This window comes from Cervus canadensis, chromosome 33, assembly GCF_019320065.1.
Source record: "Cervus canadensis isolate Bull #8, Minnesota chromosome 33, ASM1932006v1, whole genome shotgun sequence".
Lineage (NCBI taxonomy): Eukaryota > Metazoa > Chordata > Mammalia > Artiodactyla > Cervidae > Cervus > Cervus canadensis.
Window position 1 is genome coordinate 6,667,270 of NC_057418.1, and position 13,694 is coordinate 6,680,963.

At 40.4% G+C, this 13,694-nt stretch overlaps 1 protein-coding gene across 6 annotated transcripts in view; it reads right to left on the reverse strand.

Annotated features, from left to right (window-relative positions):
* VNN1 (vanin 1) overlaps positions 1–13,694 on the reverse strand; it is a 45,155-nt gene that overhangs the window by 7,819 nt on the left and 23,642 nt on the right. For 5 of the 6 annotated variants that reach the window (XM_043457216.1, XM_043457215.1, XM_043457217.1 and 2 more), the window contains one exon: positions 13,105–13,276. The exons of the other annotated variant lie outside the window; for it this stretch is intronic. In XM_043457216.1, coding sequence (XP_043313151.1) covers positions 13,241–13,276 — 36 coding nt within the window. In that variant the 3' untranslated portion in view covers positions 13,105–13,240. Of the gene's footprint in view, positions 1–13,104; positions 13,277–13,694 lie in introns of those variants that run through there. 6 annotated transcript variants of the gene reach the window in all.

The following is a 13,694-nucleotide window of genomic DNA, read 5'->3' on the forward strand; positions in this document are numbered from 1 at the left end:
TCATTGTGTTCAGACCTACCTTCTCAGGAAAGGGTCACAGAGCAAGTGGATAAGCAGAAACACTACCTTTGGGAGGAGGCCGTCCTCACTCGTGTCCTATACCCCTGCTGCTGGCTCCAGCCACTGCTGATCAATGATAGACGGCAGTTAATGCAGACAGAATGACGCAAATATTAACATCTGGAAAAGATAAGCTGGTAATAAATCTTTCTGGAACAAGATAACAGTGTACGATCAAGAAAAATAGGTGAGAGGTGTGTTTATTCTAAACGAGCACCAGGAAGCTAGCAGTGAGCAAACTAAATAGAGAAGGTAAAAGCACTGTTACTTTAAAAATAATCTCAAGCGTGAGCCACCAGCAACCACAGTCATGGGTGTTAACAGCATATAAATGAAAACAAATGTCCATTAGGACTGACTTAATTGTTGATTGATTTGAAAGAAAAATACTCCTGTATTAGGCATCAGTACAAAGAAGATAACTAGAACTAAAAAGCAAAAACAAAACCCCTCACTTTCAAAATTGATGACTTGTACTTGATAAAGGGATATTTTTAAAGATTAGACTCTTTTTAAACCTAATAACATAGCTAGAAAATAATTTGATTTTTGAATCATGGTAGGAAAAAATGCATTTTAGCTCATGACTCAATACATATATAAATATGCATTCATAACAGAAACAATGTTGTCATTCAAAATACCCTTACCTCATTCAATTCACTCTAATATTCTATTTTATTCGATTTCACTTTTTTAGATGAGTAGGGTTTGTACCTCAATAATGTTACTAATCACAATTTTAAGAAAACTGCTTTAGAGATGATATGCATTTAGCCCACCAATTTTTAAATTCTTATATATAAAACTTCCTTCTTTCAAAACAAGGAGCCAGTGCCTTCAACGTGGCAAAATAAATGGGTGAACAAGTGTAGTTTCTCATCTATTTCTATCAATCTGTTATTCTGCCATAGGAAATCATAGAATCATTATGACAGCTTGATTGTTGGTTCCAATTCTCATTCTCCTTGCATCTACACCTTTGTCTGTGCTTCATTGGGAGTGGAAGGTGCTTCCTTGTCCTCTGAACTTGAACTTTGCCATTTAGCTTGTTTTGGCCAAAAGAACGTAGGCCGAAATAAAAGGGCGCCGGTTCCCAGCCTAGTCATTAAGGGGCCTCAGCTGTTTCTGAGTGCCCTCTGCGTCATCCCCATGAGGAGAACATACCCCAGCAGAGGCCACTTGTCCAAGGAGGTTGAGGGGCATGTAGAGCAAACTGGGACATGCAGCTACCCAGCATTTGCAGAGCCATCCTTGCTGACCCTACTGATTCATGCACTTAAGTGGCTATTATTTTAAGCTACTGAGTTTGGGGGTTGTTTTTCCCACAGCATTGTCATAGGAATAACTGAGTTAAGTTGTATTTCTGAAAGAAGCTACTGAGATCTATTACCCATTCTCTTGCCGGGAGAAACACGGACACCAGAGAAGTATACTGACATCATGCAATGGGCCACCTGTGACCTAAACAGCCATTAACAAAAGCTGCAACCACACCAAGAAAGAAAGCGTAAAATGAAAATTACCCTTTACTAGATGAAGACGGCCTTTTACTAAGTAAATGTAACTCCATCTTCAGAAATTCCTGTATATTAAAGGTTAGTTTAGGAAATAACAAGTTTACTTCTTATTAACAGTACACAGAAAATATTATTCGTAGTTCCAAAACTATGGTCAGTGTGTGCCTAACTCACATATATACCTGTCATTTTGTGAATAAGCAAGAAAGTACAATGTCTCATGTATTGGAATTTATTAACTTCCAGGAAATTAAAGATCTTATCTGCTTTGTTCATTATGGTCTCTACATTGTCTAAAATAGTGCCTTCACACCATAAACACTCAATGCACATTTGTTCTGTGAATATCAGCTTCCTAATTTTAAAACGAAGGGTTGGTTGATTGCAGTTCCACCACTGAATGACTCACAGGGAAGACACGATCCGAGTCTTTGGACCCGCAGACTGTCTGCTGATCTTTCGAGTGGGGCATTCCTAGAGGATTCATGAGCTCCCTGAAGACAGGGAACATACATGCTCTTTTCACTGCTTTATCCTTAGGACCCAGCACACAGTAGGTGCTCAATAATTACTGATCAGTTGACTGTCTGAGATTTCTAGCAGATTAGATGAATATTCACACTGATAGCACTAGAAAAGTCAGAGCATGTGATATTGCTTTGGAAGGCATCAACCCAGTGGTAATAGTTGAAGCTGAATCTGTGGTGGAGGATTAAAAGGAGAGACAGAGAGGAAGAGGGAGGAAATGAGCTGGAAATAAGGTGATAGGTTAAAGAATGTGCCATTCGTGATTTTGAAGCAATACCAGTGGATTATTGTGGACTAGAGGGAGGAGGTCAAAGGAAAGCTAGATGCATGAGATTAGAAAGATAGTGCATAACTGTTTATAATAGCCAGGACATGGAAGCAACCTAGATGCCCATCAGCAGATGAATGGATAAGGAAGCTGTGGTACATATACACCATGGAATATTACTCAGCCGTTAAAAAGAATTCATTTGAACCAGTTCTAATGAGATGGATGAAACTGGAGCCCATTATACAGAGTGAAGTAAGCCAGAAAGATAAAGAACATTACAGCATACTAATACATATATATGGAATTTAGAAAGATGGTAACGACAACCCTTTATGCAAAACAGAAAAAGAGACACAGAAGTACAGAACAGACTTTTGAACTCTGTGGGAGAAGGTGAGGGTGGGATGTTGTGAAAGAACAGCATGCATATTATCTATGGTGAAACAGGTCACCAGCCCAGGTGGGATGCATGAGACAAGTGCTCGGGCCTGGTGCACTGGGAAGACCCAGAGGAATCGGGTGGAGAGGGAGGTGGGAGGGGGGATCGGGATGGGGAATACGTGTAAATCTATTGCTGATTCATGTCAATGTATGACAAAACCCACTGAAAAAATAAATAAATAAATAAATAAATAAAAGAAAGATAGTGCATAGTGAAAAAATAGAAGTAGCTGGGTTAAAATTTTTTTTGAGACATATGACAGTGAAAAGAAGATGAAATAGAATATTACTTTGAAGAATGAAAAGTTCAGGGAAGTATAAGGGCAACTACAAATTCAAAATAAAAGACTTAATTCTCCTTTTTGAAAATCAGGGAAGAGGCTCCCTTCTCTCCATTTTCTTAGAGCACTTACTTTAGAAAATGTTTAAGTTCTTTCTCTGTCTCTATGAAATATATGTAAATCTTTCTAAAAACAAAATAAGCTGACTCTTGCCAGCTTTATGACCCAAGAATACCTTGCCCAAGGACCTAGGAATCACTCTTTGAAACATAATTAAAGAAGATGATGCCACTGGCCCTTAGTTTCTGTGGACTGGTAGGAGCCTAACCTCAACGAACACTTCACTCTGAAGATGTAGAACTAACTTTTGTCATAAAGAAGAGTTTATAATTCCTCTGGATAAAGCCAATTAGTTAGCACAGATGGTCACCCCAACCACCAAGTGAATTTGAATAAACTATGCATGACAAAGGTCTGCCTGGTCAAGGCTATGGTTTTTCCAGTGGTCATGTGTGGATGTGAGACTTGGACTATAAAGAAAGCTGAGCACCGAAGAATTGATGCTTTTGAACTGTGGTGTTGGAGAAGACTCTTGATAGTCCCTTGGACTGGAAGGAGATCCAACCAGTCCATCCTAAAGGAGATCAGTCCTGAGTGTTCATTGGAAGGATTGATGCTGAAGCTGAAACTAAAATACTTTGGCCACCTGATGTGAAGAGGTGACTCATTGGAAAAGACCCTGATGCTGGGAGGGATTGGGAGCAGGAGGAAAAGGGGATGACAGAGGATGAGATGGTTGAAGGGCATCACCGACTTAATGGACATGGGTTTGGGTGGACTCCGGGAGTTGGTGATGGACAGGGAGGCCTGGTGTGCTGCGGTTCATGGGGTCGCAAAGAGTGGGACACGACTGAGCGATTGAACTGCCTGACTGATGCATGGCAAATGATGCTTTCAGTCCTCTTTCTTGAGGACTGTTATTGTTATCTTGAGAACATGTATGTATTAGTCAGTGTTCTCAGAAAAACCAAAGCAGCAGGTTGTATATACATATACGGACAGATTTATCATACAGCATGTGTGCGCTTAGTCACTCAGTCATGTCCAACTCTTCGCGACCCCATGTACTGCAGCCCGCCAGGTTCCTCTGTCCATGGGGATTCTCCAGGCAAGAATACCGGAGTGGGTTGCCATTTTCTCCTCCAGGGATTATATAGCATTCACTCCTGTAATTATGGATACTGACAAGTCTCTGGATCTGCAGGGTGAGTTGGAAATTTGGAGACTGAGGAGAGTCAGTAGGGTAGTTCTAGTCCGAAGGATGACAGGCTTGAGACCCAAAAAGGGTCAATACTGCAGTTTGAATCCAAAGGCAGAAAAAAGCCACTGTCCTAGTTCAAAACCAGCCAGGCAGGAGGAATTCTCTCTTACTTAATAAAGGTTAACTTTTTGATTTTGTTTAGTCCCTCGACAGATTTGTGGTTACCAAGGTTGGGGGAGGGGAATTGGATGAAAGTGGTCAAAACTAAAAAACTTACAGTTATAAAATAAGTAAGTTCTTGGGATATAATGGACAATGTGATAAATATAATTAACACTGCTGTAGGTATGGGCTTACCAGGTGGCTCAGATGTAAAAAATCTGCCTGCCAATGCATGAGACACAGGAGGTACCGGTTCAATCCCTGAGTCAGGAAGATCCCCTGGAGCAGGAAATGGCACCCCACTACAGTATTCTTGACTGGAGGATCCCATTGACAGAAGAGCTTGGTGGGCTACAGTCCATGGAATTGCAAAGAGTTGGACATGACTGAGCACCCATGCATGTGTGTTATATATGAAAATTGAGAAAATCCTAAGAGTTCTCACCTCAAGAAAAAAAAATTAATTCTATTTCTTTAATTTTGTACCTATATGAGATGATGAATATGTACGAAATTTATGGTGAAAAGCACTTCATAATATATGTAAGTCATATGATTATGTTGTACATCTTAAACTTACAGTACTGTGTGTCAATTATATCTCGACAAAACTGGAGTTAAAAAATAAAGTCAGTTCATCATACACACACACACACAAATAATGTGGAGGCTGAGGAACAAAGTGGTAATTCAAACACATATCAGTTCAGAGCCTTGAGGATAGACCAAATGTTAGCAGGTTTCATAAATATCTTAAAACTCCATTCAGACAATAGATTGACTCATAAATAAAATTATTCTGATGCAACTAACTGAATATCTTCATGAACATTGTAGGAAGGATCTTTGGAGGGTTGTTAGGATATATATTCTTTGGCTACCACAAATAGAAGAATGAAAATATAATGGGGCATGTGGCTTATACACTTTAGAAAGGATACTTTCTCTTTCTTAACTGACCTTAAGACACTACACCTTGAGTGTTCATTTCTTACTAAACTTGAATTTCTGACCCAGATATTATATTCACATGGACCTATAGAGGGCAGCCTTTTGCAAATTTTTGTAGGATATAGGTTTTTTATACTGAATCCTTCCTCTTGCTTCCCAAAGACCCTAGAATAGAGTGACCCAGTATGAAACAATTTCAACCTTCTCATTTTTCCCTCTCAGAGGAGAGGGGAGGAGGAATAAACTAGGACCCTGTGGATTTCCCACGTAATAGTGGATTTCCCACAGTGTGCTGCTCTGGACTTTCCCTTGCATCTTAGGACCTCTTGAAGACAAACCATAAACATATTGCTTCTGTGGGCACAGCCTAAGCTTGGTCACTCTCAATAATAATAATAATAATAAAAAGGAAATAATAAGAAGAGGAGGAGCAAGAAGAGAGATGAAGAAGGAAGAGGAGAAAATGACAGTGGAAGAAGAGGAGAAAAAAAGAGTCACAGGAGGGAGCGAAGAAAGAACGGGGAGGAGAAACAACATTTGCTGAAACAGTACCAGTCAATGGGTGAAGAGCCTTATGAGAAAGCTCTAGTTTATTTCCATAACAACTCTACAGTAATAGATACTATCTTAATAATTGCTTCACAAAGGAAGGTAATGAGAATTAGATACTTTAATTTAATACTAAGGGGCAGCAGAGGATTTTGATTCCAGATTTGTCTGACTCCAGAGTTTCAGCTGCTAATCACTATGAAGAATTTCGAGGGAAAAAAGTTTGAGTGAAAGGATCTCTTATCTATAGCTGATTTCTCCTTCAGGCCCTTCAAACAGCTAGATAGCAAAAACTGAGATAACTACCCTATTGAGAACTTTGCTTAACATTCATAAGTGTTATGAATAAGTGGGCAAGAGAATCATATTATTTACAAGTTAGGAGAGCTTATGTTGCAACAAGTTCAATAAAGACTTTAAAAATGATCATCATAAAAAAAATGTTAGGTGAGATGATAACACACTAACAGTAATTTCAGGGCTTCCCTGGTAGATCAGACAGTAAAGAATCTGCCTGCAATGTGTGACACTTGAGTTTGATCCCTGGGCTGGGAAGATCCCCTGGAGAAGGGACTAGCAACCTACTCCAGTAGTCTTGCCTGGAGAATCAGTCCATCCTACAGGAAATCAACCCTGAATATTCATTGGAAGGACTGATGTTGAAGCTGAAGTTCCAATACTTTGGCCACCTGATGCGAAGAGCTGACTCATTGGAAAAGACCCTGATGCTGGGAAAGACTGAGGGCAGGAGGAGAAGGGGTGATAGAGGATGAGATGGTTGGATGGCATCACCGACTCGATGGACATGAGTCCATTTGTGCAAACTCCTGAAAATAGTGAGGTCCATGGGTGACAGAGTCAGACATGACTGAGCAACTAAACAATAGTAATAGTATAGTAACAATAGTAATTTCAAAATATTTTCAAAATACTATTTGTAATTTTTTTAGTCACTAAAATTATTATATTTTTCTCAGAAGTCTCTATAGATAACTTTCACATATTTCAGGTAAAATTGAATTATAAATATTTTTAGGCTAATAGTTTTATTTTCTTGCTATAATGCTTTTATAATTTATCTCTACAACAACTAGTTTCCTAGTACTAAGTACACACAATATCAGGCATTTCAATTTTTTTTTTTTTTTTTTTTTACTCATACTGCTCTGGCAATAAATCCTCAGTTGTCTTTGACAGAGCAAGATGAAATTTTATCACAGACAGGAAGAAAAGAAATCAACTGGTTCATAAATTCAGCTAAATCAACATCATAACCCATTAAAACAGTATTTTTGATACTAATATGTTCATAACTCAAAGTTCATCCTGTCTACAAAGCATATTGCCCAAATATTAACTATTTATCAGATAATCTACCACTATGCTGACAGGTGGCTTTTCTTTGCTTTGGCAGGAGTTCAAAGTTTCTAGAATATATTGATGGCTAAATAGCTATTAACACTGATAAGAGCTCTTGCTATATTTCTGCAACTGGACAACCATACGGAGCTGATTTCAAAACAGAAAGATTAAAAGAGCTCACTCTTAACACACATAAGGGAGCACAATGAACACATTGTCACTTATCCTTCTAAATTTACCTCCCAAGTCCAAAAAACTTCCACTCTTAATGTTGGCAGTCCTCTCTCAGTGTCTCAAGGAAAATGTATATTCTCTATGCCATGTTAGCAGAGATGATCAACTGAGTTCAATCTTTCCTCAGGGTAGGTATATATATTTAATATTAGTTGTGTACCTCCACCTGAGCCCTCTACCTACGATCTACCAAACTCTGCGATCTACCAAACTGATCTACCAAACTCTGCGATCTACCAAACTCTGCGGCTATAAAAGCTACAAGATGGACTGTGAGGAATGTAGTGTGTGTGTTGCTCTTATAAAGGTAGTGAAAGTGTGAGAAAGTTAGTCTCTCACTCATGTCCGAATCTTAGTGACCACATGGACTGTAGGTCACTACAGTCCTCTGTCCACGAGGCTCCTCTGTCCATGAAAGTCTCCAGGCAATAACACTGGAGTGGATTGCCATTCCCTTCTCCAAGGCATCTTCCCAACCCAGGAGTTGAACCTGGGTCTCCTGCACTGCAGGTGGACCCTTAAAAATGCAATTAAAATCTAGCTTTAATAATCATTAAGCAAAACATCAGTACCCACCACTTTAATCAAACAGGATTAACAGTGAGTCCCTCAGGAAGCTGCAGTCTAGCATGGCTATCTAAGAAAACACTGATAACCCAGAAAGCTAAAGAATACATTGGACATGAAGCTCAACGATTCATTTTTGAGAATCTGATACACCCGAGTTAGGAGATATGAATACAACACTTTGTGAAATAAAAGAAAATGTACATTAAAATGTTTTTTAAACTACAAAATGCTGTACACAAAACATCAGTGATGCCTTTTACATACTCCTGGCAAGTACAGGTAAAATTGCCTTTAGATCAATGAAAGATCAATGGAAAGTTTGAGCAACTGTTGGTATTGGCTTGCAATTAGCATGTTCATGGGATTAACAACAAAGTAATGGGGCAAGAGGCAAGTATAGTGTAACTATAGGTTAAAAAATAAAAGAAGGGTTTAAAACTCAACGTTCAAAAATGAAGATCATGGCATCCAGTCCCTTCACTTCATGGCAAATAGATGGGGAAACAGTGGAAACAGTGACAGCCTTTATTTTCTTGGGCTCCAAAATCACTGCAGATGGTGACTGCAGCCATGAAGTTAAAAGACGCTTGCTCCTTGGAAGAAAAGCTATGACCAACCTAGACAGCATATTAAAAAGCAGAGACATTACTTTGCCAAAAAAGGTCCATCTTAGTCAAAGTTATGGTTTTTCCAGTAGTCATGTATGGAAGTGAGAGTTGGACTATAAAGAAAGCTGAGCACTGACGAATTGATGCTTTTGAACTGTGGTATTGGAGAAGACTCTTGAGAGTCCCTTGTACTGCGAGGAGATCAAACCAGTAAATCCTAAAGGAAATCAGTCCTGAATATTCATTGAAAGGACTGATGCTAAAGCTGAAACTCTAATACTTTGGCCACCTGATGCAAAGAACTAACTCATTGGAAAGCACGTTGATGCTAGGGAAGATTTAAGGCAGGAGAAGGGGATGACAGAGAATAAGATGGTTGGATGGCATTACCGACTTGATGGACATGAGTTTGAACAAGTTCCAGGAGTTGGTTATGGACAGGGAAGCCTAGCATACTGCAATCCAGAGTCCGAGAAGACTGAGTGACTGAACTGAACTGAACTAGCAGCTCTGGTGACTCACGGCAGACATTAATCATTTATTAAGTGATGTTTATATGCTCAAGTTGAAGAAGAATGTAAGACACACCTTTTTGAAGATCTTATATTCAATGAGTGATATTACTAGTGTTAGCCAATATTTATAAATCTCTTCCCTTTCCTGAACATGCAGGGGAATTACACTGCTTATTTATTTAAATTTGGCACGGCCATATGACTTTCTCTGGTCAATAAAATATGAGAGGAAATGGCATTTTTCATGCTGGGTGAAAGCATTTATAAGGCATTGTACAATTTTTTCATATTCTTTTCTCATGCTCTAGAAATTATGGGAGCACAGTTGATAAGGAAATGATACAAGGTGAAAAGAGCCCAGAGTTCTGATCTATGACATAAAGGCTAGCTTCCCTAGAATAGACTCTGAATGAATAAGAAATAAACTTTTGCTTTAATGAGCCAGGATGTTTTTGATATTATTTACTACTGTACCATTCCCTAGCCTTTCCTGACTAAAATGCATTCTAAAGAGAGAGAAAGTGTAACATCATGAAAGAGTAAACCTCTTCCTCAGTATCCAAGGGGGATTGATCTCAGGACCTCCTGTGGATACTAAACTTCTCAAATGCTCAAGCCCCTTACACAAAATGGTATAGTATTTGAATATAACCTATGCACATCCTCTAGTGCACTTTAAATCATCTGTAAATTGCTTATAATACCTTTATAATACCTAATACAATATAAGTGGATTTCCCAGGTGGTGCTAGTGGTAAAGAACGCTCCTGCCAATGCAGGAGATGCAGGAGACTCAGGTTTGATCCCTGGATAGGGAAGATCCCCTGGAGAAGGGAATGACAACCCACTCCAGTATTCTTGCTTAGAGAAGCTCAAGGACAGAGGAGGCTGGCAGGCTACAATCCATAGGGTTGCAAAGAATTGGACACAACTAAAGCAATTTAGCATGCACACACGATGTACATGTTACATAAACAGTGGCCAGAACATAGAAAATTCTGAACTTCTGAACTTTCTGAATTTTTTTTCCAAATATTTTCAATCTGCAGTTGGTTGAGTCTGTGGGAGCACTAACCACAGATATGAAGGGCCAACGGTACATATATTTGAGGCAAAAGGAGCTAGATGTTTTAGATTATCTTAACTACTTATTTTTGGTTGACTTTGAATACATTATCCTCTCCAAGCCTCAATGTTACCTTGTAGAATGAAGGCAATAATGCTTATTTAAAGGATTGTTTCATGTGAGAAAGTGCCCATGTTTAGTAGTAAGTTAATTTAAACAGGGAAACCATTAGACTTAGGTGGTTCTAATACCTTAGAAACCTATGTGAGCAAATCAGAACCTAAGCCTGTAAATGCCTCAAAGTTAAGAAATCAAAATCTAAGCACAACCAATTACAAACAGCCCACTAGACTTTCCCAAATAAGCCAGTTACTTAAGCTATTGCCAATCAAATAATTTCTTGCTTTAGACCTCCATCTTTCCTATAAAAGTCTTGTCCCGAACTCCCATCAGAGGACTCTCCCAACCACTTTTGGTTTGGTGCTGCCCTATTCAAACTCGTTTTTGCTCAAATTAACTCTTAGAATGTTTAACATGCCTCAGCTTATCTTTTAAAAGTTCATGCTTGAAAACGTTCATTATTATTGTCATTGTTGCTCAGTCCTCAGCAATAATAAAATACAGCTGAAATATTTTAAAAATAAACACAGTTCTTGTTGGTTCTGCTACACATGGATGTCCCAATGCAATGGATGCTAAAGAGCTCTTAAGGGCTGGAATATAGTGATTATCCTTTGAGAGTGTGAGGGGTGGGATATTCCCTGGCTCCAGAAAATAAGGGTGAGGGGCCATGCATTCCTGCTGGGGTATTTTTATTTTGCATTTGTTTATTTCTTCCCTTTTTGCAACTTTGAATTTTTGGGGAGACCAGAGATCAAGACAACGTGGGACTATCCTTATCACAGTGAATAGACCACAGGTATTTTGAACCTTCTCCAAGGACTGACTACTCTTGGAATCTAGAAGTTCTGTTTTATTTATGTTTTTATTTCTTTTAATTTTTATACAGCTATATTCCTAGATCTAAGGAACTTTTCTCCTTTAGTATCTTCTCCACCAATTTGAAAGTGAATACTTACAGTAAAGAAAGAAAAAAATACTATGGCAACATTTGACAGTTTTTTTATGGAAAAAAAAGAATGAATTGAGATGGAGAAAATGTCCCTACCTTAAGCCCACACTCATCACTCTCTCCCAGCTCCACTGGCTTCATTAAGCCACTGAAGCAGCTCTCCCATCATCACAAAGATGCATTTAGTAAGGAATAAAGAAAAAGAGTTGGATGAGGAGAGCGACAGTCCATTGGTTCCTCCAGTCAGCGTTCCACAGCAGTTAGAACGTGTCTTCGTGATCACAGCCTTCACATTCCAGAGCTACAGCCAGCTGCTTAGCTGGCCCAGACCCTGCTTCTGGCATCTGGGTTCTATTCACCCAGCATCCTGTCTCAAACCTGTATGAAGAATCGCATCAGTCCAGGTCAACTGTTGTCAGCACGCCACCAGACACGGAGTCCCGTTAACCCTAACACGATTCATGTCCCCACCGGGTATGAACCAGACCAGGGAGCTCTTGCTTTCTCCAGCATCCATGCCCAGGAAATGTTTTACTGTAGCAAATCTAAGTTTTCTAAGGTTGAGCCAAAACCACAGTCCACAGTTAGGAAAGCTCATGAAGTCTTTAACCCTGGTCACTGAAATTTACCAAGTCCTGAACTAGGACTACAAAGAGCAGCAAGAGCAGCAGCCAAGAGCTCCTGCCATGCCTGGAGGCTGGAGGAGCATGAGCCTGGAGGCCGGGGTAGCCTGAGCCTGGAGGCCGGGGGAGCATGAGCCTGGAGGCCGGGGGAGCATGAGCCTGGAGGCCGGGGGAGCCTGAGCCTGGAGGCTGGGGGAGCATGAGCCTGGAGGCTGGAGGAGCATGGAGGCTGGGGGAACATGAGCCTGGAGGCCAGAGGAGCAGGAGCCTGGAGACTGGAGGAGCCTGAGCCTGGAGGCCAGAGGAGCCTGAGCTTGGAGGCCGGAGGAGCATGAGCCTGGAGCTGGGGGAGCGTGAGCCTGGAGGCCGGGGGAGCCTGAGCCTGGAGGCTGGAGGAGCCTGAGCCTGGAGGCCGGGGGAGCACGAGCCTGGAGGCTGGAGGAGCCTGAGCCTGGAGGCCGGGGGAGCACGAGCCTGGAGGCCGGGGGAGCACGAGCCTGGAGGCCGGGGGATCACGAGCCTGGAGGCCGGGGGAGCCTGAGCCTGGAGGCCGGGGGATCATGAGCCTGGAGGCCGGGGGAGCCTGAGCCTGGAGGCCGGGGGATCATGAGCCTGGAGGCCGGGGGAGCCTGAGCCTGGAGGCTGGGGGAACATGAGCCTGGAGGCTGGGGAAGCATGAGCCTGGAGGCTGGGGGAACATGAGCCTGGAGGCTGGGGGAGCATGAGGCTGTAGAGCAGGACTCAGACCTCCAAGTGCAAGCAGGCTCATTTACCTGTAGGATGCATTTTTGACTGTTGGCTTTTGAAGAGATGCATAGTGCTTCCTGTTTGAGATCACCATACCCAAACAAACCTTTCTCTCATAAGCACTTTTCTAGAAGTACAAACAACAGTGACTCACATTTTAATCTGCACCTGTGTCCAACTAGGTGCCCCTTCATAAGTGCTAAGGCCTCAGAGTATAGTCATTGGGGTATATCTGTGTGTGTGCATGCGAATGTATGAATGAACACGTGTCTTTTGCATTATCTTCCATTTTAAGAACCTTCATTTTTAGTTTTTAAAGAAAGTGCCATATTTTTATTAGATTGTGGAGAATCCTCATGGTTTTCCTCTGCTGCTTTTTTCTTTCCTCCTTTCCATTCAGCATTGTTTCACGTTAGACCTTATTTACTTTTCCATGCTTCTGTCTTTGGATTGAGCTGTTGGTATCAAGTGAGCATCACAATTACGTTAAGCAGAAGAAATAAAAATTACAGTTAAAAAGCACATCAAAACCATCATTAAAAAATCTATATGCATAAAAGAAATCCAGAGTGAAAATAACCAGAGCTGGGTATGAATGTAGTAAATGCCATTTTTTAGAGTAAATTCACTGCTGCAATGTTTAATTAAAAAAAAAAAATCATTTTAAGACAATGTAGCAAATTTGTCACAGGAAAAAATATCAGATAGTATATTAATATGAGCAGTTCTTAAATGATCTCCAGGAAAATTTAAAAACTAGAAACTAGAAACTAACACAACATTGTAAAGCAATTATACTTTCATTAAAATTTTTTAATTAAAAATAAAATAAAAAATGTTATTTCTTTCAGAAATGTCAGTAAATACCAAATG